The following is a 22,706-nucleotide window of genomic DNA, read 5'->3' as shown; positions in this document are numbered from 1 at the left end:
CTCAAAATACGATTATATAGGCTTTCATAGTCAGTCACCTTACTGCCATGTAACCATCCCTCCAAGGCCTTCCCTGAACAGTCTACAAAGTCTGTCCAGTCTTGAGAGGACTCTTTTCTGGTATCTCTGAACTTAATCCTGTATTGTTCAGTGGTTAAGCCAAAACCCTCTAAGAGTGCATCTTTCAAACCTTTGTAGTTGTTGTCATCACTCTCTGACAGTAAGGAGCCTATCCCTATCCTTGCCAGTGAAAGATACAACAAGATAGCAGCCCACTGCTTTTGAAGGACCAACTGTACCATACAAGCACTCTCTAGTGCAGCAAACCACTTGTTGATGTCATCCCCTGCCTTGTAAGGGGGGACAATTTTGTGCAGGTTTCTTGAATCTGTTTCTCTTATAGGATGACTATCAAGAACACTGCTGCTGCCACCTTGGGGAACTAACCCCAACTTCTGTCTCTCCCTCTCTACATCTAGAGACTCGCTGTCTAAGGCCAACTGCTCCTGTCTCAACTTCAGTCTGGCCTCTTCCAACCTCAGAGTCCCCTGTCTAGGGTGTTATCCTCGGGGTGGGAGGCTTGGGAATTCTCTGACACAGAGGTGATGTGGGAATTGGTAGAAGTGGGCCTGTCTCTAACTGCCTTAACTCTAGTTACCTGGCCTTTTGGAGTGAAAGGTGCCCTACTGATGTGTGACCCTTTCCCACTACCAGCTTCACTAGATGGCCTGTTAGCTGACAGGTCTTTGGAGGAACCCTCCCCAGAGTCCTCAGGGCCCTCCCCTGATTCTGAGTACCCTCCTCCTCTACCTCCTGACCCTGGGATGGGCCAGACTGGTTCTGGTCACTTTCTAGGAGAAGGCTAAGGAGAAGATTGTTGGTAGGGTTCTTACCAATGCTTAAACTTCTTTCTATGCAAATACCCCTCAAACTTTTAAAGTTTAAATTGCCATAAGTTGTCTGGACAACTTTGGGAGTGGCCTCTACTACAGACATAGTTGCAAGAAAGAGATAGGATAGAGAGAAAAAGTTTAGAAATGTTTAAAGAAAAGAGAAAAATACCTTTTCAAACTTTTCAAAACGTTTTTAGAAAGAGAGTTAGATTGTTTAGGTTAAATGTGTATATTTTAAGTATTTGGAATATGTTTTTCTTATGAAAAGCACCAATGACAAAGTGGTAAAGCAGTTACAAGTGCTTATCCCACCGCTGCACCACCAATGTAGGACGCTGGCCTGGCTTATAGTGGGTACCTGATGGTACTTACACCTTGTGCCAGGTCCAGTTATCCTTTATTAGTAGATTAGTAGTGTTCTAGCATCTTAGGCTGATAGAGGTAGCTATAGCAGAGCAGCTTAGGTTGAACTAGGAGACATGCAAGTCTCCTACTATAACACTTATCTCATATAGCACTATATCATAAGAAACACAACACTCAGAGTTACTAAAAATAAAGGTACTTTATTTTAGTGACAATATGCCAAAAGTATCTCAGAGGATATACTCCCTTAGGAGGTAAGTAAAATACACAAAATATACACACAAACCAAAATCAGGTAAGTAAAACAGTCAGAAAGTAGTGCAAACACTGTAGAATACAATAGGATGCAATAGGCCTAGGGGCAACACAAACCTTATACTAAGAAAGTGGAATGCGAACCGCAAATGGACCCCTTGGCTAGTGTAGTGTGTAGAGGGTCGCTGGGAGTGTTAGAAAACACTAAGAGTGTCCAAGATACCCCACCCCAAGACCCTGAGAAGTAGGAGTAAAGTGCTACTACTTCCCCGGAAACACACTAAACTCGTGATAGAGGATTCTGCAAAGACCACAACAGACTGCAAAGCACTGAAGACTGATTCCTGGACCTGAGGACCTGCAAAGGAGGGGGACCAAGTCCAAGGGTCATGAAAGTGTCCGGGGGAGGGGGGCAGGAGCCCACTAAACCCCGGATGAAGGTGCAAAATGGCTGCCTCCGGATGGAAGAAGCTGAAGATTCTGCAACAATGAAAGGTGCTAGGAACTTCTCCTTCGTGCAGAAGATGTCCCACGGAGTGCTGGAGGATGCAGAGTTGTTTCCTTGGAGAAAGACCGCAAAAAAGCCTTGCTAGCTGCAAAGGTCGCTGTTGAAGAAAAAGGGTGCTGCCCGGGCCCAGGAAGGACCAGGATGTCGCCACTTGGGAGAGGAGACAGAGGGGGCCCTCAGCAACACAGAGAGCCCACGCACAAGAAAGTAGCACCCGCAGAAGTCCTTGAACATCGGTTCAAGACGACTGAGCACGGCGGTCGTCTCAACACTACAAAAGAGGGTCCCACGAAGCTGATGGTCAACTCAGCAAGCTGAGCAATGCAGGACGGAGTGCTGGGGACCTGGGCTTGGCTGTGCACGAAGGATTCCTTGCAAAAGTGCACAGAAGCCCTAGCAGCTGTAGTTCACACAGTGCACAGGATTACTGTCTGGAGAGGGGAGGCAAGGACAAAGACCCTAAATAGCCCTCAGAGGAGGATTGGCCAGCTAGTGAGGTAAGCACCTATCAGGAGGGGTCTCTGACGTCACCTGCTGGCACTGGCCACTCGGACGCCTCCATTGTACCCTCACACCTCTGGATTCAAGATGGCAGAGGACTGGGACACACTGGAGGAGCTCTGGGCACCACCCCTGGGGTGGTGATGGACAGGGGAGTGGTCACTCCCCTTTCCTTTCCTTTGTCCAGTTTCGCACCAGAGCAGGGACTGGGGGTTTCCTGAACCGGTGTAGACTGGCTTATGCAAGGAGGGCACCATCTGTGCCCTTCAAAGCATTTCCTGAGGCTGTGGGAGGCTACTCCTCCCCAGCCCTTAACACCTATTTCCAAAGGGAGAGGGTGTAACACCCTCTCTCAGAGGAAATCCTTTGTTCTGCCTTCCTGGGACTGGGTTGCCCAGACCCCAGGAGGGCAGAACCCTGTCTGTGGGGTGGCAACAGCGGTACCTGCAGAGAAAACCCCAGAGAGCTGGTTTGGTAGTACCCGGGGTCCATAGTGGGGCCCCAGGGATGCATGGGATTGGCATGAGGGGACAATTCCATGATCTTAGACATGTTACATGGCCATATTCGGAGATACCATTGTGAAGCTACATATAGGTATTGACCCATATGTAGTGCACCCGTGTAATGGTGTCCCCGGACATTAAATTGCCCGGAACTATGTGGGGGTACTTTTGCTAGTGCAAAGGTGCCCTCACACTTAGTAACTTTGCACCTAACCTTCAGCAAGTGAAGGTTAGACATATAGGTGACTTATAAGTTACTTAAGTGCACCCTATGGGTGGCAAAAGAAACGCTGCAGCCCATAGGGATCTCCTGGAACCCAAATACCCTGGGTACCTAGGTACCATACACTAGGGAATTACAAGGGTAACGTGTGCCAATTAGAATTGGTCACTAGCCTGTAGAGAATTTTAAAGGCAGAGAGAGCATAAGCACTGAGGTTCTGGTTAGCAGAGCCTCAGTGACACAATTAGTCACTACACAGGTACACACATTCAGATCACAAACTATGAGCACTGGGGTCCTGGCTAGCAGGATCCCAGTGTGACAGGCAAAAACAAAGTTACATACATGTAAAAATGGTGGTAACATGCCAGGCAAGATGGTACTTTCCTACAGTGACCTATGTCCAGTACATATATAAAATGGCATCCCTGCACTCACGATGTCTAGTAAAATGGTGCTGGAGTTCATGGCGGCATCTCTGCTAGTGCAGGGGTGCCTCACACACAGGTACCTGCATCCTGCCATCTGGGCTGAGAGGGCCTACCATAGGGGTGACTTACAGTGAACTGGTGCAGTGACCTGTATAGAAACCAGGTGAATGCACCCAGTTCACACAGACTGCAATGGCATAACTGCTGAACCTTTTGCATGGGCTCCCTATGGGCGGCAGAATAACTGCTGCAGCCCATAGTGATCCCCTGGAACCCCAATGCCCTGGATACCATATGCTATATTTTCTATAATTAGATTGCATAGCCTGAAGATCCTGGACCAAGGAGTGAGGCACAAAAAAGTCATCCTGTCGATGTGGAGGGTCAGGATAATATATGAAACAGTCCAGATGTTTCTGTGCACAGGGCTGATAATAACCCTTAAAATCGTGCCCGTCCTCATAATAGTCATCTTCTTGGCATTTGACATGGGGTTCACAGGGGCTGTCAACTGGTCCGAAAGGGCCCTCATCATCAGAATACTCAATGTCCAATAGATGACTTGGAATTAGAGGGGATATACTGGCAGCTGAAGAAATCCCATATCTTAAGGATGTTTTTATTTTGATCCTTGTCGACAACATCATCAGTGCTTCATCTGCTGTCGACGGGGTCATCGACAGTGTCTTCGTCGACGGGGTCATCATCGATGTAGTCATCAATGAGATCGCCGACTGAGGGGCATAGCTGTGCCTGCTGCCATCTCCACAATCTTCACCAACGAGATGGGGGCGTTGACGGAGGCTGCCATTGTTAGTGGCGTCAAAGGTCTCGACGATGCTATAGCAGTGATGGTCGTCATAGACAATCTTGCTATCAATGGTGATGGAGTCGTTGACGGAATTTTAAAGGAGGATTTCTTCTTTGTCATTGACATGTCAGAAAAACAGGCATGAGGGAGATATTTTTGTGGCTTGGAAGGTGTAGAAGGATTCTCCTTTTTCTTAGTGTCCCTCCCCTGATGGCGAGTCTTGAGGTACTTACTGCTCTCTTCATAACTGCCTTCTAGAGATCTGGCTCTCCTATGATATTTTGAAGAAGAGTTGCTGGCCTCATCCGAAGAGGTATTCTGGGCTTAAGCTTTTTGTAGCCACAACAGTAATCTCCCTTCTCTATCTTTTAGAGTTGTTCTGGAGAAAGTGCAGCATATTTTGCACACTTTAGCCTTGTGGTCCGGAAAAAGGCATTTAATACAGTTTTTATGTGATTACACACATGAACCCTTTTTTTCCCCCCACAGGTCTAACAGGGACGAAAAAGGCCTTTAGAACCAGACATGGTAGAAGAGATAAACTTCCAGTACCTTGTTTGAAGAAGAAACAACTAAGCAGAGCTCAGGGAGATTTTCTTCACACACAACATGCAGTGAAAATCTGATGGATTCTGCCACTCTCCGGAGAGTTCTAGAGGGTGCTTACACATGATTGGTCACTGTTTACGTGTGGTCCTTTTTTAACAAGGACATAGATAGGCTATTAAACTGATGGCCTAGTGCCATTATAGTCTATGATAGTTGTACATACTGCTGTGCTATGGTAACGTGGGACTCCCACTTTGACAACAGGAAAAGGTTCAAGCATGTGAATCTATGAAAAACCCAATACTGGATAACATGGTTATTACTGATGTAGAACATTAAGAAAGTTCTTATTCTTTTAAGACCAATGGGATTAAATACAGTAAATGTAACTCAGACAGTTCTATCCTTGCACCTCTTTTACAGATTGAAACCCCTCCTCAACAATAGATCTAATAGTTGATCTAACCAAGAATTTTACAAGTCACTTAATAGGGAGTTTCTGAAATCTGAGCAACTCTTAGTGCAGGAGGAAGGGAGCCACTAAAAAGCCACTATCTTGGCTGCTCAATGCTTTGGGCTTACAAATAATGGAAATACTGAATTACCAGTCAATGCTCCTTTCCCTTAGTCCCAACATATCATCTGGATAAATACAGTTAGGGACTTCAGGAAGACAGATGGCACTGGCTCCATAAGCTAGTTTACTTGGAACACACATATGAATGTTGCTTTCCTCCTCCTCAAAAGGTCTGGCCCAAACCCTAGGAACTATACACATCCGTTGCAGCGGCCCAGAGATGAGACTTGTGCTTGTTGCTGCGAGAGAGAAGACCAGGAAGACCAGGGTAAGTTCCAGTTGAATCCATAGGGAGGAAACTTTGATCAGTGAGCCACCTAAGAACTCAGAAAGACCCTCTGCCCAGTGGGTCAGAATCGAAGAGAAGCAGAAGAACAATGGGGAGCACTCTAGAATTGCTAGCAACTTTGGCATGTCTTTGTCCATATAGGTATGTATGCATTTTTGCTTATAGAGAAGAAATCTAGATGGGAAACAACAGAGACCTGCATTTTAACCAGGGGTGATATGACAGTATCCAATATTGTGTATATTAAGTATGGATTCATACATTTGAATGACACTGTTTAATCACATTTCACAGATCTACAATGTTAGGACCACAATCACATTATTTTCATTCAAGTGCAAGAGTGGTAGTAGAAACCATGTTCCTAGGTTCACTTTGATTCTTGACTGCATTTACACCCCCCCCGTAATACTGCCAAGAAATGGGGGGGATGCTAATGAATTGAGAGAGAACAGTCAGCTGGGCTCACAAGCAACATTTCCTCCTTCATATAGAAATTTTTCTAAGTGACATAACAGAGTAGAAATCTAATTACTGTACCTCAGCAGTGGAAGACAGAAGTGGAATTATACTAACAGGTTATGCAGCGAAGCCTGACCCATAAGAATATCGACTTTGGAGAGTACGTTATGATGCTTAACAAAGATATAAACAGATTTCCAAGTGGCAGGCCTGTTAGTGTCAGGTATCAGCATGTTTATCACAGGAGCAACTGTAGGAGCCTACCCCAAGGAATGAGCCTTGGAATTACCCATTAAATATATGCTGGCTTAGCAGCTGGCGATGATGCACGAGACTCCCACAGCCATCTCTTTCATTGCACATGCGGGACCAACACGACCTGTGTTGAAAAGCTTGAAGTGATACAATCTAAGAACATATTCAGGTGGCCCTTGCGCTCTACATCAAGTTCTTGATAGACAGATTACCCTTCACCCAACCACATCTTATAGGACCACTGATGGACAAGTACCCTGCTCTCCAATGATGCATGGTACCCGGCTTTCAGCCAGTAACCATAGTTATTTTTTACACGGAAACCAGATGCAAGAAGCCCATTTTTACCTTCCGTTTTACAGAATGTGTTTGCCTCAAAGATCATGAAGCACAAAGATTAAATTCAGAGCAGGATTCTTACCAGACTGATCCCACTCCAGGCAGGAGATGACCTCATTGTGACCCGAGTTGATGGAGTACACGTCCCATGGGTGCTCTGTGTCCAAAATATGGATCATGTGGGTAAGGTCTAAGGAAAGGCAAAAAAAAAGAAGAAAAAAAAAAAAAAAACACAAGGGACAACGTTTAGAGCATATGTTTCCAGATCTGGAATATTCCATGAGATCAGGCAATCACAAGGACCATCTAGTATGTAAAATACTGTACTTCTCAAATACTAATGATTATTATTTTTTTATTTATTTATTCGGTCTGAAAATTAGACCATTAGAATGCATAAAAACAACCATACTTAGAAAACAAATAGAGTTAATACACTCCTTATTTAGCAGAACAGATGTTAAATGATACTCCTACATTATTGCCTCCTTGCTTAATGGAGAATATTTACCAAGACAATTTAAAAGAAAACCAAAATGTATACTAAATCGTTAATGCCATCTGTTTTGATCTAAGAATACATAAATATATATATATTTTTTAAAAGACTATTCTTATGTAGGATATTCATAAAAGAATAGTTCGTAATACTTAATAAAATACTTCATACTGCGACTATTATAGACCAAACTTTAAAAAAAAAATCATAGAATTAATCTAATTTTTTGGATAAATTATTCATAGAAGTTAAGACTTGTTATTTACAAAGTACTATGTGCTACACAGCTATAAATCAATTAGGTGAAAAGACCCAATAGAAAACATAAACGAGAATAAAACCTAATGTCTTTAAAATTAATCCATCTGTAAAAAAACACATAATCTTATTTGAATTTCATAGCCATTTAAAAAACCTTGTCCATTAGCTGCTGGACCTCTCTTCAACCAGTAGACTAGGGTCTAAAATAATCCTGCTACGGATGGTCCAGGCTGCTGACAAAAATTTGGAAACTGAGCTTACTATCAACGTGGAGGAATCGTATTTGCATAGTCTGTAAGCACTAGCTCGATCATGCAATAGCAAAACCTTGCACAGGGGGATGATCCACTTTCCTCTAGGACGCTTATACAAGGGACAGAAAAATAGAACGTGCTGAGGTGTTTCCTTACATAAGTGGCAGTTAATACATTTATCAGACATGGAACTGTTGGTCGACCAGCGGGCCGTAAAACTATTAATTGCTGATGATCCGTATCGGAGCTGGCGGAGTAAGGCTCGGGCACGTGCTGGTATAGGGAGGTCCAAGAAGTTCTCGGGCCGGGGTTCGTGTTTAACCAGCAGAAATTCTGCTGTCAACCGCCCTGGCCTGTTGCAATGAAATAACTCTTAGTAAACTTTTCCCCAATATCTCTCTTTGGTCAACAATCTGGCATTAGCAGGAATCGTCTCGGGACTCTCCCAGTAATGGGGAAAACCAAGCTTAACCCAAGCTGATTTCATCTCCCTCAGCCAACAAACTTTTTCCCATCCCTGGTAAGATGTTGTGAGATCTTTGATTGCTGCCCTGAAGGGCTCAAGTTCTTCCGTTTTCCATAATCGAACCCAATATAGGAGTTGTCTTAAGCTTGCTGTATCTATAATACTATTTATACCCAAATCTAATCTAAGAGGGATCATCGGCGTTCCCTTCCCTAACCTAGATATGTGTCTGAGAAAATTATTTTCTTTAATTTGAAGGGTATCCAATTGTCTGTGAGAACCCCAGAGTTCCGCTCCGTACAGGGCAGCAGCACGAATTTGAACTTTATAGATTTGGGAAATGGAAATCAGAGGGGAGCTTCCTACGGCTTTAGCCTTTCGTTCTAGCACTCCACCTCTTTGGCTAATAATAAGTGCCCCTTTTCCTTTGGCTGCATCCCAACTGCCCCTTTCCGATAATCTGATGCGCAGATAATCATACTACGTTACCCTCCCCAAAAGGACTGAGTCCATCATTATATTTACTTTTGTTTTCTTGTTCGAGGCACTATATATCATAAGTTTCGTTTTCTTAGCATTAACCTCCAGCCCATAGTCTCTACAGAATACGCAGAATTGGTTGACCAAGTTTTGAATTCCCATAGCTGTTTTGGCCAACAGAATGGTGTTATCCGCGTAAAGCAGACATGGCACTTTGTTCCGTGCCAACTTAGGCGAATTGTTGGTGTAATTTGCTAGATAATTAATGCAATTGTTTATGTATAGAAGGAATAGGGTAGCTGGTAAAACACAATCTTGTCTGACTCCTCTTTCAATGGCAACAGGATCTGTTAGATCGCCCTCGTTACCACTCCTGATTTGTGCATAAGTGTTCTCGTGCAGTCGGACTATAAGTTTCAGAAGACCTTTGGGGATGCCCGTATTGGCTAATGTCAGCCATAACAGGTTCCTGGAGACCAGATCAAATGCGGCTCTGAGGTCAATAAAGACCACGTACAAGGTACCCCCTCCTACTTCCACGGTCTTCCATTTAATTGCTAGGAATCTTAAAACTTGGTCTATGGTACTAACTGCTTGTCTAAACCCTGCTTGCAAGTTAGAGATGGCTTTAGTTTCTGAGATCCATTCTTCAAGATGGAACAAGACTTGCTTTGCAAACATTTTTGGGAAGTTATCAAGTAAGGATGTTGGATGATAATTAGCAGGGTCAGAGGGACTGCCTTTTTTGAAAATAGGAACTATCTCTGCTCCCTTCCAGGTGCTCAGGACAGGTGCTCCTGCAGCAACTGCATTAGAAACCAAGTTCAAGTATGGGGCCCATATGTCCGGTTTTGTCTTATTACGGTCACCTGGGATTTTGTCAAGGCCTGGGGCCTTTCCCCAATTCAGTGAAATAATGGCAGCCTTAGTTCCTGTCAGGGTAAATTTGATTGGGGGGGCCTCAGAGATCATAATATCATTCAATTCCAAAGTAGTAGCTTCTGTAGGTCCTGAATATAATCGGCCAAAGTGATCAGTCCACTCTACGAGGAGGATTGAAGCACCAGGTAGACGGTGGATTCCCCACTGGCTTCGGCAACCAGTTTCCAGAACCTTGAGGTGTCATTAGCTTTTGCAGACTCCAGAAGGGTAACCCATCTAGACTCGTCCCATCTCCTGCGGGCCTTACTCAGTTCCTGTTTATAGTCTTTCCTTGCTTGCCTTATATACTCTGTCTGGCCCCCTCTCAAAGCTCTCAATAATTTGTGCTGTGCTTCCCTACATGCAGTACTAAACCACCTTGCGTTACACTTCTTTTTTGCTTTACTAATAATCTCTTTGGTAAAAAAGTGTTTTAGAGAGTTAAATAGTTCTGTATGGGCTACTATAAGCCCTTGTCCATCTTCTAATAGCAGAGGCATACGCTCCATTTGGTCAGCCAATAGGCTATATAAAGATGTGATAGAACCTAAGTCAGTGCTCACCGATTCCCATTTGACATTACGTCTGTTATTTGTCAGTACAAGCTGTTGGTCATAAGTGTTAGGACAAGGAACTTCAAGTAAAGGTAGCAGACCCCTAACCGATAGAATCAGTGGCTCATGATCACTTTCCTCATGTTCTAGAACCTTCATGTCAATCATATGTCCCCGCAGCCGAATGTCAAGCAGAATATAATCTATCTGGCTCCGCACCTGAAGGTAGGGTGGAGATTAACATCCGAGCGGGAGCGCCCATTACAGGCCCGAAGACCATGTGCCAGTGTAATATCCGCAACTTGGTATGTCAATCTGTTCATTCTCGGTCTTTTGCTCGACACCAATTGTGGGATGCCCCAGTGTGCGTCCTCTTCTTTGTATAGTTCCTGGGCCAGCGAATAGGGCTCAAAGGTGACATTAAAATCCCCTGCAATAAGAATGAAGTAAGTGGAGGATTTGCAGGAAAGAAAGCTATCCAAAATAGTTAAAACGTCTGACTCATATTTACTGCACAGGCTCCTGTTATAGATGTTGACTATTAGGAGCGGTTTCTCCTTAAGGGTTGGTATTATTAGACCCATCAAATCAGGACAAACCATATCTACTACTTCAACCCGGCACTTAAGGGAGCAACTGAGCCATATAAGCAGTCCGCCTAAAGGTCTCCCGGAGGTCGCCTTGCATGCTGGAACCCAATAGCTTTTAAACCCTATTCTATATTTGGGCTCCAGTGCCTATAAATTGACCCCATTCAGGGATGCCCATTTTGTTCTCCAGCCTTGCAATGTTCCAACTGAGAACTGTATCTAATGCATCTGCTCTACCTTGGAGATTTTTAGTTGGGTGCTGCCCTCTAACAAGTAGAGTGCCATGAGGAGACTTGTTACCCCTTACAGTCGTAGCTAAACTAATCTCAGTTGTATATTCCGCTAGTTTGTCACTCGAAGAATTACTCGCCCCCTTTAAATCAAAGCCTGGCATGGACGATTCGAGTGCCCAGGCGGATAGAATGGACCCACAATTGTTGGGACCTATTGGTTCCGGAGCTGAATTGCTCACATGAGCCTCACCCTCCCAGGAAATAATCACCCTACTCTGGCTACAAGGAAGAGGAGGCTTACTATTTTCATTCCTACAAAATTCATTCTGGGCTGGTGGAAGAGTTAGTGTAGGGCCTCTGATGTCTACAGTAAAAGTCTAATCATCTCCAAGGCTACCTATTCCTATTCCTTGTATTCCAGTGGTTCTGGATACAAGATAGTTCTTGTCCAAATAGCTAGTTCCTTGAAACTTAGGTAGGTCGTGCGTAGGGTAAACTTTTAGTCAATCAATTTCAGAAAGAGAGGGAGAAAGAGAGCTACATCCTATCTGGGGGGCAAGCTGCATCTGAGAACTAGTAGAGCCTCCAGGTGGCATTAACGCCCCCTTCAAAGCTAGTATAGCTGGGTGAGGGTAAAAAGCTTGGAGTCTACACAAAGATACTTCTCCCCCTAGAGGATTAGAGTTGCACACATTTGAGGATAGCTGCTGGACAAGGGCGGGTGAATCGAAATGGATAACAATACAATCCCCCGTACCAGGCTTCTTTAGTGGACCCACCCAACCCACCCTCCTCACCATTAATATTGAAGGTACCATATGAAATGCGAATCTAGCGTTGATGTGTAACCAATGGATAACCTTGTTTTTAAGTTCAATGAATGATTCAGAGGCATTGGTTTTGAGTTTAGGTACACTCGTAATGACAAGAACGTATGGGCAGGATTCCGGCGGAAGATGTAAAGTTCTCAGCTTAGTTCCTCCATCCACATACGCCAGGTCTGTTTGTCGGTAATTCTGATCAAGTATAGCTTCGTGGGATTTCTTTCTCATGTCATTGGAAGGAACAATTCCTCCATTCCCCCTCAGGACGGAGGTGGCTACCTTAGAACACTTGTCCTTTGGAGCTGTGACCAGCCTTCCAGTTGAGACCTTCTCTAGATGGTACAGAGGATCAGGGCAATTTGTTGGGAGCCTATGATCTGTACCCAATGGTAAAAGGAGGCTACTGGCACTGTTACCCGGTGGGCTCGGAGGAAGAGTTTGACAGGGAAGTTGCGGATCCGCTAAGGGGGGAGTAACCATCTGCTGGAATTTGGTAAGGCTTTCCAGTTTCTCCTCAATGGCTTGTAGGCGAGTTACTATAGGGTGTAGCCTCTCCAAAAGTTCTTCTTTGATATGGTCAATTATGTAATCAATAGCTGAGCGGTCATCAACACATGCTTGAGCTGATAAATAGTCCTTGTTCCAAGTAGGTGCGCCACCATTGGGGGAACTCAAAATAACTCACCTCGTTTCCTTTTACCTTTTGTGTTGCACTCTGAATTGGGTGCAGACCTACCCAAGGTCGGCTGTGCCAGTTCTGATGGCTGAATGGCATCCTCCTGAATCACTACAATGGGGTCCTGGGTAATTAAAGGTGGGACAGCCAGAGTGGGCTGTAAATCATGTGAGTGAAGGGGTTGTGTTAAGATTTGCGGTGGGGATAGGGATGGGCGATTTGCTGTCATCAGTGGAGGGGCAGTTAGACGGCGCTCAACCATTTAAATTTCCTTTTCTAACGCTCCAACCGCTTTTTGGAGAAATCCGTCTAAGGTCTTGTTATTGCCGGCCTTTTCCAAGGGTGCCCCCCCCTTCCGTCTGCTCATCTTATCTCTTTTAGTTTTCCTTTGATCAGCAGACGCGTTTTAGGCTCCTTGGTCAGCCTTTTGCTATATGCACTTGCCTCCTCTGTTCCCACCCTATTTCCACCCCACGGGGGCCTTACTGAAAAGACTGAAGGACTAAAGTACTACAGCTCACCTGCAGCAGCTTGTAGTCCTCAAGGCTGCAGTAGATTCAACCGCTGGTCGCCAACCCCAGTACTGGGAGAAAAATAATGTGGCCCAGCCCAGCCTCCTCCTGGTGCTGACGGACGCAGGACGGGCCCGGGCTTCGCCCGCGCGCGTCCCGCGAGACAAGCGGGCGCGCAAATGTTTTTGAAGGGTCCGTAGTCCCGCCCCAGCAGCTCCAGACTTCCTTAGCGCGTCGATAGCGCGTCCCGCGAGGGAAGCGGGCGCGCAAATGTTATTGAAGGGGCCTTAGTCCCGCCCCAGCAGCTCCAGACTTCCTTAGCGCGTCAATAGCGCGTCCCGCGAGGGAAGCGGGCACGCAAATGTTTTTGAAGGGGCCTTAGTCCCGCCCCAGACTTCCTTAGCGCGTCAATAGCACGTCCCGCTAATATGGTCACTATGGCTTTCTTTAACATTGAGTCACCCACTCCATCACCATAAATATGTTAAGCAGAAACTGGTGCGATCTAACTTTCTGTTGAGTTGTGAGGAATCGGTCATGTAATCTGGTCTACTCCTTTTCAGCCGTCAGGAACATTTGCCGTTAGAACCCTCATGCTCCAAAGAAAACGCTGCCACAACTGAAACATAACAGAGTTAACAAACATGTATGCCTACATTTTCCAGAAATATTGCTTTCTAAAGTGCTATTTGTAGGGGGCTGGCCCAGTTTATGGTGTTACACCTATGGTGTGGCACCCTATACCGAGTCCAGGCAATCCTTAGTGATAGTGTTTAAGTGTCCAGATAGCAGAAGCTCTCTTGGGGTAGCTATGGTGTAAAGCACTCGCAATACCACAATAGTCAGTAAGTAACTGTTACACAAGAAAGAACCACACCAAGTGTTGCAAAAAGAAAGAATTATTTGTAAAAAGACCAGGGCTATATTAACATTGGTATATCCCCACTTGGAGATATCAACACACAAAATATAACCCAATAAACAGGAAAAGCATAGAAATACATGAGACCCTATTTTATTTGGGGGGGGCAACCACATACTAAGAAAGTCCGTGCGACTCGCAAATTGCAAGTCGCAATTTGCTATGCAGAAAGGTGTCTCAGACACCTTCTGCGAGTCGCTATGGGGTCGCAAAGACCCACCTCATTAATATTAATGAGGTGGGTTGCAATTTGCGACCCCATAGCGACTCAGGGCACTCACGGGGATGGAGGCCTGCTGGGAACAGCAGACCTCCATGTCCGTGACTGCTTTTCAATAAAGCAGTTGTTTTTTTCCCAAGTGTAGCCCGTTTTCCTTAAAGGAAAACGAGCTGCACGTAGAAAAAAAAAAAACGAAACCTTTTGTTTCGGATTTTTTCAGGGCAGGTAGTGGTCCCTTGGACCACTGCCTGCTCTGAAAAAATAATTTTGGGTCCAGTCACAAAGGGGAAGGGGTCCTATGGGGACCCCTTCCCGTTTGTGAGTGGGTTACCATCCACTTCAAGTGGATGGTAACTGCGAAATGGAATTGCATACCACTGCGACTCGCAAATAGGAAGAGAACACCCCTTCCTATCTGCGACGCGGAAATGCATTTTGCGAGTCGGTTCCGACTTGCAAAATGCATTTCTACATAGCAAACACGCTTTTGCGACTCGCAAATGGCGATTTTCGCCGTTTGCGAGTCGCAAAGTGTTTGCTACATCTGGCCCTTAGTTACTTACCTGTAACTGCAGTTATCCAGTATTGGCATCTTTCATAGATTCACATGCTTGAATCTCTCCAGTCGTCGACGTGGGAGTCTCACAGTATCCTAAAAAGCAGTATATAGCAATAACCAAACTGACCATAGAGTTTGTGATGCAAAACAGGCCCAAATTTGACAGTGTCCCCATGTCATTATATAAGATGGACCAAACTTGAATCACAGCCAATCAGGCGACAACAATCTCAAGAGAAGCTCCCTTCCTCAGATTTTCAGCGTGAGAGTGAAGACTATAACCTGAGTAAGTATAAGGGAGCCTCTAAGGGGAAGAGGGTGGGTCGCATGTGAATCTATGAAAGATGCCAATGCTGGATAACTGCAGTTACAGGTAAGTAACTAATTTCTTATCCAGTATTGGATCTTTCATAGATTCACATGCTTGAATCAGAGTAACAAGCAGTATCATAAAATTAACATGGGTGGAGGGAATAAAAAAATATTGCATCTTCGCTTTCTCCTTTACCCCTGATATACTTATACATATGTACTCCCTTCTCTCTTTTTTGTAATTATTTTTTTATTTTTATTTTTTAAAGAAAGAGGTAAGTAAGCATACAAATGATATCAAGACTACGGCGAAAGCATAGACGTCGACCTTGAAGAGAAAAATCTGATTAATACAAGAACAAGATATATAAAATAAGATTAATAATAATAATGATAATAATAATAGAAAATAAAATTCTACATTACCAAGAGGCTCACCTTTACTGGAACAGGTGACTGAGAACTGCTTGGCCCACGGCCGCATCTGTTATGGGTAGCCTGAAGGCAATAGTTCTTCGTGAAGGAATGGGTACTCTTCCAAGTAGCAGCACGACATATTTGATCCAGCGCACCCCAGCAAACAGAGCAACAGAGATTTAAACTGCTCTCGTTGAATGCGCCCTAGGTCGCCTTTGCAGGGGTTTCCCTGCTGCAGAGTGGCAGATTTGTATAGTTGCCAATATCCATCTAGCGATCGTTGCCTTTGTCACTGAGGAGCCCAGGCGCCCAGGTCCATGGGAAAGCAATAATTGATTATATTTGCGAAAAGTCTTAGTTTGCTGGAAATAAAAAACTTAAGACATCTCTTCACATCCAATGTGTGGAGGGACTTTCCCGCAGGAGATGTCGGGTTAGGAAAATATGTTCGGAGGATCACTGGCGGATTCAAATGAAATTGAGAAGGACCTTTAGGAATGAACTTCTGATTTGTTTTGAGAATGACTAAATTGTTCGTGAAACGCAGAAAAGGTTGCTGTACTGTGAAGGCTTGAATTTCACTGACCCTTCTTGCTGACTTGATTGCTAGAAGGAAAGCTACCTTCCAAGTGGGGAATTTAAGATCCGCTTTATGTATGGGTTCGAATTGAGGCTTCATTAGTTGAGAGAGCACCAAATTAAGATGCCATACGAGCGGAGGTAACGTTACTGGAGGAAAAACTTGAATAGACCCCTCATGAACTGCTTAATCAGACGTCACGAGCAAAGAGAGACTGTATCCGAAGAACGCCTGTATGTCGAAATTGCTGCCAGATGCCCCTTAACTGAAGAGTGCATAAGCCCAGATTTAGCCAAATGCAGCAGGTATAGTAGAATCTGCACTGGAGAAGCCTCAAACGGGTGTAGTTTGTGCCGCTGACACCAACAACAGAACCTCTTCCATTTGAGTCGATACGTTTTGTTTGTGCTGATTGCTCTAACGTTAGACAGTAAATCTCTGCATTCTGGGTCTATTTTGAGATACTGAAACTTGTGGAATTTAGGAGCCATACGTGCAAGTGTAGTGACATCAGATCTGGATGTAGAATCTGCCCCTGACGCATTGAAAGCATCGTTGGGATTGGAGGAAGGCGTATTGGTGCAGTTTCTGATATCAGAAGAAGCTTCATGTGCCAGCATTGCCGGGGCCAATTGGGAGCAATTAGTATTAGGTGACAGGGTTCCCTCTTTATCTTGGCTACAACCCTGGGGATCAATGGGATGGGCAGGGGGGCGGTGGGGGTTAGAGCCTACGCAAAGATCCCAGACCATCCCTTCAAAAGGGCATTTCTCCCAAGACCTTGGTAGGAGATATAGACTTGCATAAGATCGGCATTTGGCATTGTTGTTGTTGCGAATAGGTCTAGGGCTGGCTTGCCCCATGTCGCAGAAATTTTGTCTAGCTGAACTTGATTCAGCTCCCATTCGTGACAATCGTTGTGGGTTCTGCTATCATGTTGCGCACCCCTGGAACGCGCTCGGCTGTAAGAGACATGTTGTGTCTTGTAAGTCAGTCCCATAGTTCCTGGGCTTCTTGTGAAAGTGTTAAAGACTTTGTGCTTCCCTGTTTGTTTATATAATACATGCTGGTTGTGTTGTCTATCCGTACCAGCACTCGGAAACCATCTATCCTGGGAAGGAACGCTTGTAATGTGAAGAAAATGGCTTTGAGTTCTAGGCTGTTGATATGCTTAAGCCTTTGGCGATCTGACCATTTTCCCTGAACTTGCAGATCTTGGAGATGTCCTCCCCAACCTTCCATGGAAGCGTCTATGGTAATAATAAATTGTGAGACTAACGGAATGAACGTGAGACCTTGAGAAAGATGACTATTAAGTCCACCAACCCAACACCCTTATCATTTTTGGTGTTACCAGAATGCAATCTTGGAACGAACCGTGTGGTTGGTTCCACTGATCCTGCAATTCTTCTTGTAACGGTTTCATTTTGAGACACGCATTTGGCACCAGATTGATGGTGGAAGATATCATACCCAGGAGCGACTTGTACGACCTCACTGAAATGGACCTTCTTTTTGATACTGTTTGTGCCAGGGATGTTAGACGATGCTCTGAGAAAAATTCTCCTCTGAGTGGGCGTTGTACAGGATTTTTTGACATTGAGTGTGAGACACAGTTTTTTGAAAAGCGCAATACAAGCTTCTGTTGCTGCTACAGTTTGTCGTTTGGTCGGTGCCTTGAGGAGCCAGTCATACAGATATGGGAATACCTGGTGACCCTGCTGCCTGACAGCAGCTGCTACTGGTGCCAGACACTTGGTGAATATGAGCAGAGATGATCTGAGTCTGAAGGGTAGGACTCGGAACCGATAGTGAATACCAGCCACTGTGAAACTGAGGTATCTGCGATGCTTGGGATGGATGGGGATATGAAAATAAGTGTCCTCCAGGTCCAGAGATGTCATATAGTCTCCACTGTTCAGGAAGTTCAATATGTCTGAAAGAGTGATCATTCTGAAAGTTTGTTTGCGAAGGTACTTGAGATGCCGAAGATCCAGAATAGGTCTCCATTCCCCGGATTTCTTTGCACAAGGAAAAAACTGGAATAAAATCCTCTGCCTCTCTGAGCCATAAGAACTTCTTCTATTGCTCCCTTGAGAAGCATCAACTGGACTTCCTTTTTCAATAAGTGAAGGTGAGGGGAATGCACCCCTTTCGGGGGAGTGGTTGGTGGCCTGACGGTGAATTCTAGGGTGTTACTGTAAGCCACGATGTCCAAAACCCATTGGTCCAAGGTGATAGACTTCTAATTGCGCAGATATCTGGCTATGTTCGCTCCTACCTGGTGGTGGGATAGGAGAGTAGCTGGTACTACTGCAGGGTCATTGTTTACGACCTGTGTCTCTGGGCTGATGAGAAGATTTTCGACGGGCACCCTGTCTGGAGAAACCAGCCGTCGTTGGTTGTCTAAATGATTGTGACGGTCTGTATTGTTGGTACGGCTGAAACTGTTGAGAACAGAAATATAATCCTCTGTATGAGGAAGAACCACGCCCCCCTGCCCCTCGGAAAGGCAGTTTCCTATATTGTAAAGAACCAAGGGGCTTAGCGATATCAGTGTCAGTTTTAATGGCAAGAAGAGACTCATCTATATGCTTGTCAAAAAGCACGTCTTCATCATATGCCATGTCCAAGACCTTTGTTTGTACCTCTGGGCGAAAAGAAGTGGCCTTCAACCATCCTTGGCATTTCAGAACGGCAGCGCCTGCCAATTGCCGAAATCCGGTTGAGGCTATGTCCATGGCATTATCAATAATCTCAGAAGAGGCGCGCTCCCCCTCCTGTAAAATCTTCTTCGCTTCTTGTCTCTGCTCCTCAAGGATAAGATCCAGGAAAGGCTGATTATCTGACCACATCTGCCTTTCGTACCGTGCTAAGATTGCTAAGGCATTAGCAGTGCTTACCGTAACGGCCGACATGAGCGAAAACCTTTTTCCAATTGTGTCAAGGTGTCGACCATCCCTGTCAGGTGGCACGGAGATAGGGGGTGTTGGATTCTTAGAACACCTCTGTGCAGCTTGTGATATCACAGAGTCCAGCCGAGGATGACCCGTGCGACATGCAGGAGCATCACCCGGAGGCCTGTATTTGTTTTTTTTGATCCGTGGAAGGACAGCTGGCATAGTAGCAGGATTTTTCATGATCCCGACACCCTCCTGCCATAAATGATCGGCATTGATCTTATCGATTTTCGTGCTTGATCCTTGAAGTCGTACAAGAAGCAAATCAGAATGCTTTACTGTAATGGGTAAATGAAACCTCTCTGTTGCTCTGTCCATAATCGTGTGAAACCCCCCAATATCTTCAGGAGGAGAGTCCACTGTAGGATATTGAGGTGGGGATGGGGTAAGGATAACATAATCCTGCCATTCGTCCTGTTGAAATGGTAAATCACCCTCTTCCCTAGTTTTGTCCTCCGATGTAGAATGATCATCTCTATGCGGAGGAACAGCATGAGGAGGTGGCGTCATTCTGGGGGTCATTGGAGGTGGCATGTCTTGGAGCGGTACAGAAGTTGTGTTTGGCAGAGTAGATGGTGGTACTTCTGCCTGTGGCGGAAAGCGGCATCTATAGTCCGCCAGCACGCTCTGAAGATCCTCTATAAGCAAACAAGGCATACCCGTCTGCTCCTGCGGACGATGGTAGTCCAAATAGTGGTGTTCTGCATACTTTTGAGTAGAGGGTTGGTGATAGTATCCCTCAACCTGTTGAGTCTGTTCATCGTAGTATTCATCTTCCTCGTCCTGGTATTTCACATGGAGCTCCGATGGACTATGAGCGTGTCCGAAGGGTCCTTCCTCGTCCGAGTCCTCCATGTCTAAAAGGTGACTTGGAAGAAGAGGTGAAATGTTCATTGCATAAGTCATGGTAGGCTTGTGGTAGGTTCTAATTTTGATGCTCGTCGACATTGTCTTCGAACTGTAGGTGGAGGAACCGTTGACGACGGAGGTGTCGACGGCGGAAGCGTCAACGAGGAAGACGTCGATAGGAGCGTCGACGATGAAAGGGTCACCAATGGAAACGTCGCTGATGGCAGTGTCGACGATGGAAGCGTCAGTAGAGGTGATGCCGTCAACGACGCATCCGATGAAGTCCTGGACGTCTCCGAGGGCCTCGCAGACGGAATTGGCCCCAGCGTGGAGAATGTCATCGTCGTCGCTGACGGTCTCTTCGATGATACAGTGATGACAGTGGTCGTCGACGATGTTGCCATCGACGGTGACTTCGTTTTTGATGACAGAACTGGAGATTTGTGACCCTTTTGTTTCAGTGGCTTACAGGGGGTAGCTGGAGCAGAGGAAGTAACCTCTGAAGAGGGTTGTTTTTCTCTTTCACTCTTTTTTTTATTCCTTAGAGTGATGGTGTATTTTTAGGGACTTCCTGCTCTCTTCAGATGTTCCCTCAAGAGATCTAGCCCTCTTATGGGATTTAGGCACAGAGTCACTGCCCTCATCAGATGATGTTATCTGAGCTCTGGTTTTCTGTAGCCACTATAACAATCTTCCCTCTCTGTCTCTCAGAATGTTTGGTGGGAAAGTACAACAGATCTTACAGTCCTTTGCCTTATGAGTGGGATGAAGGCAATAAATACAGTTTTTATGTGGATCATCCACATGAACTCTTTTTCCCCCACAGGTCTTGCAGGGATGAAAGAGGCCTTTAGAATCAGACAATTTTTGGAAATAAGAAAATCCAAACCTTCTCTGAAGAATAAACTGGAAATAACTGAGCAGAGCTCAGGGAGACTCCCTTCACACTTAACGTGCAGTGAAAATCTGAGGAAGGGAGCTTTTCTTGGGAGTGTTGTCGCCTGATTGGCTGTGATTCAAGTTTGGTCCATCTTATAAAATGACATGGACAATCTGTCAAATTTGGGCCTGTTTTGCATTACAAACTCTATGGTCAGTTTGGTTATTGCTATATACTGCTTTTTAGGATACTGTGGGACTCCCATGTCAACGACGGGAGAGATTCAAGCATGTGAATCTCTGAAAGATCCAATACTGGATAAGTGTATTAGAATCCCAGTAAGAATTTACTCAAGGTAAGTGCCAGGAATCCCACAGGTGCCGAGTTATCATCAAGTTGGGTGTCCCATAGGCTAACACAGGACCATCGTGGTTGGATTTTTATGGATCTAGGACCATTCACAGTGGACCCTAAGGAAACAAGTTGGCACAAAGAAGGTTGAAGAATGCCCCAACCCATGGATACCCAGAAGACCGGAGTACCTACGCCAGGAAGCCCAGGTGCATAGGGGTGAAGTGGTGTCAGAAACCCTTGTTGAAGTCAATGGAAGGCTCGATTGTCCAGCTGCTGTTGTGACTCGGGGACCAGGTCAGTGGAACCCAAGGGTGGATACCAGACATGAAGAATCTGAAAAAGAAGGGAGCTCCAGACAACTCGGAGATGTCCAGGCGGTCCAGGTAGGCAATGCCCTTCTCTTGAAGGGGAAGTTCCTACAGGATGGTGGAGGAAAAAGTCCAGCTGCGGGGTCCAGGAGATGCAGGGGATCCCTTGAGTAGTCCACGAGCTGTCCCACATTGGTTGCCGGGTTTCAGGATGGTCAGTGGCCACCAGGGCCACCAACACACCTTGGCAAATGCAAATAGCTGAGGCAAGGAATATTGTAGGTTTTTGGGGAGAAAAGCCAGCCAGAGTCCGAGGAGCCCCCACGAGTGACCCACTGGCAGCAGGCATAGGGAGTTGTAGGGAGGCACCATCAGCACAACAAAACAGGAGTCCCACGTTTCAGGAGCTGCAGAGTGGAAGCTGATCTTCGAGTTGCAGAGTGCTGGAGCCTGAAGATCTTCTGGAGGAAGAGACAATAAGCTTTGACAAGTGCAACAGTTGTGGTGCACAGGGGTTCAGTTCCAATGGCTTCAGCAAGTGCCTACCGTCTCCCAAGTTGGTCAGAAGACCACCTGTGTTGAACAGCCTTTCGATGTTCATTGGACAGCAGGATCCATCAACCGGTTGTTGTCATCTTGAGGTGCCTGCGGATGCATGGGATTGACTTCTTCACTCCAAGGGAGATTCATGCTTGCTTCCTGGATGCAGTCAGAGTCCTTGTGACCCTGGAGATTGGCACAGCCACAGATGCTGCAGAGTTCTTGAAGGAGCTGGAGAAACAATGTTGCAGTGGGAGCCCATCCAACTGGATACAGTCTTGTTTCAGTTCCAAAAGAAGACCAGCAGTGGTTTGGGAGGCCAGGAGCAGAAGATGTCTTGCAGAGAGTTCCTGGTAGAGTCTTGCACAACAAATCTGAGGACCCACCCTCGGGGGAGCATTTAGTAACCCTAAAAAGTGAATGGTCGCTTCCTTTAGTGACCCACTTTTCAGAGGGGGTCATGAATGCCATCTACCTGGTCTAACCAGTCAGATGCTTCCAGAGGCCTCTGCATAACTTGTTTCCAAGATGGCAGAATCAATCGGCCATCTGGCAAAGCTCTATGCACCT

The 22,706-nt window shown here is 45.6% G+C and overlaps 1 protein-coding gene across 2 annotated transcripts in view; it reads right to left on the bottom strand.

Annotated features, from left to right (window-relative positions):
- MED16 (mediator complex subunit 16) overlaps positions 1-22,706 on the bottom strand; it is a 326,193-nt gene that overhangs the window by 258,479 nt on the left and 45,008 nt on the right. For both annotated transcript variants that reach the window (XM_069216802.1, XM_069216803.1), the window contains exon 3: positions 7,048-7,155. In XM_069216802.1, coding sequence (XP_069072903.1) covers positions 7,048-7,155 — 108 coding nt within the window. The remainder of the gene's footprint in view (positions 1-7,047; positions 7,156-22,706) is intronic.

The sequence above is a fragment of the Pleurodeles waltl genome, chromosome 12, assembly GCF_031143425.1.
Source record: "Pleurodeles waltl isolate 20211129_DDA chromosome 12, aPleWal1.hap1.20221129, whole genome shotgun sequence".
NCBI classification, from domain to species: Eukaryota; Metazoa; Chordata; class Amphibia; order Caudata; family Salamandridae; genus Pleurodeles; species Pleurodeles waltl.
The sequence above is the reverse complement of the archived record's forward strand: the minus strand, read 5'-3'. Positions and strand labels throughout refer to the sequence as shown.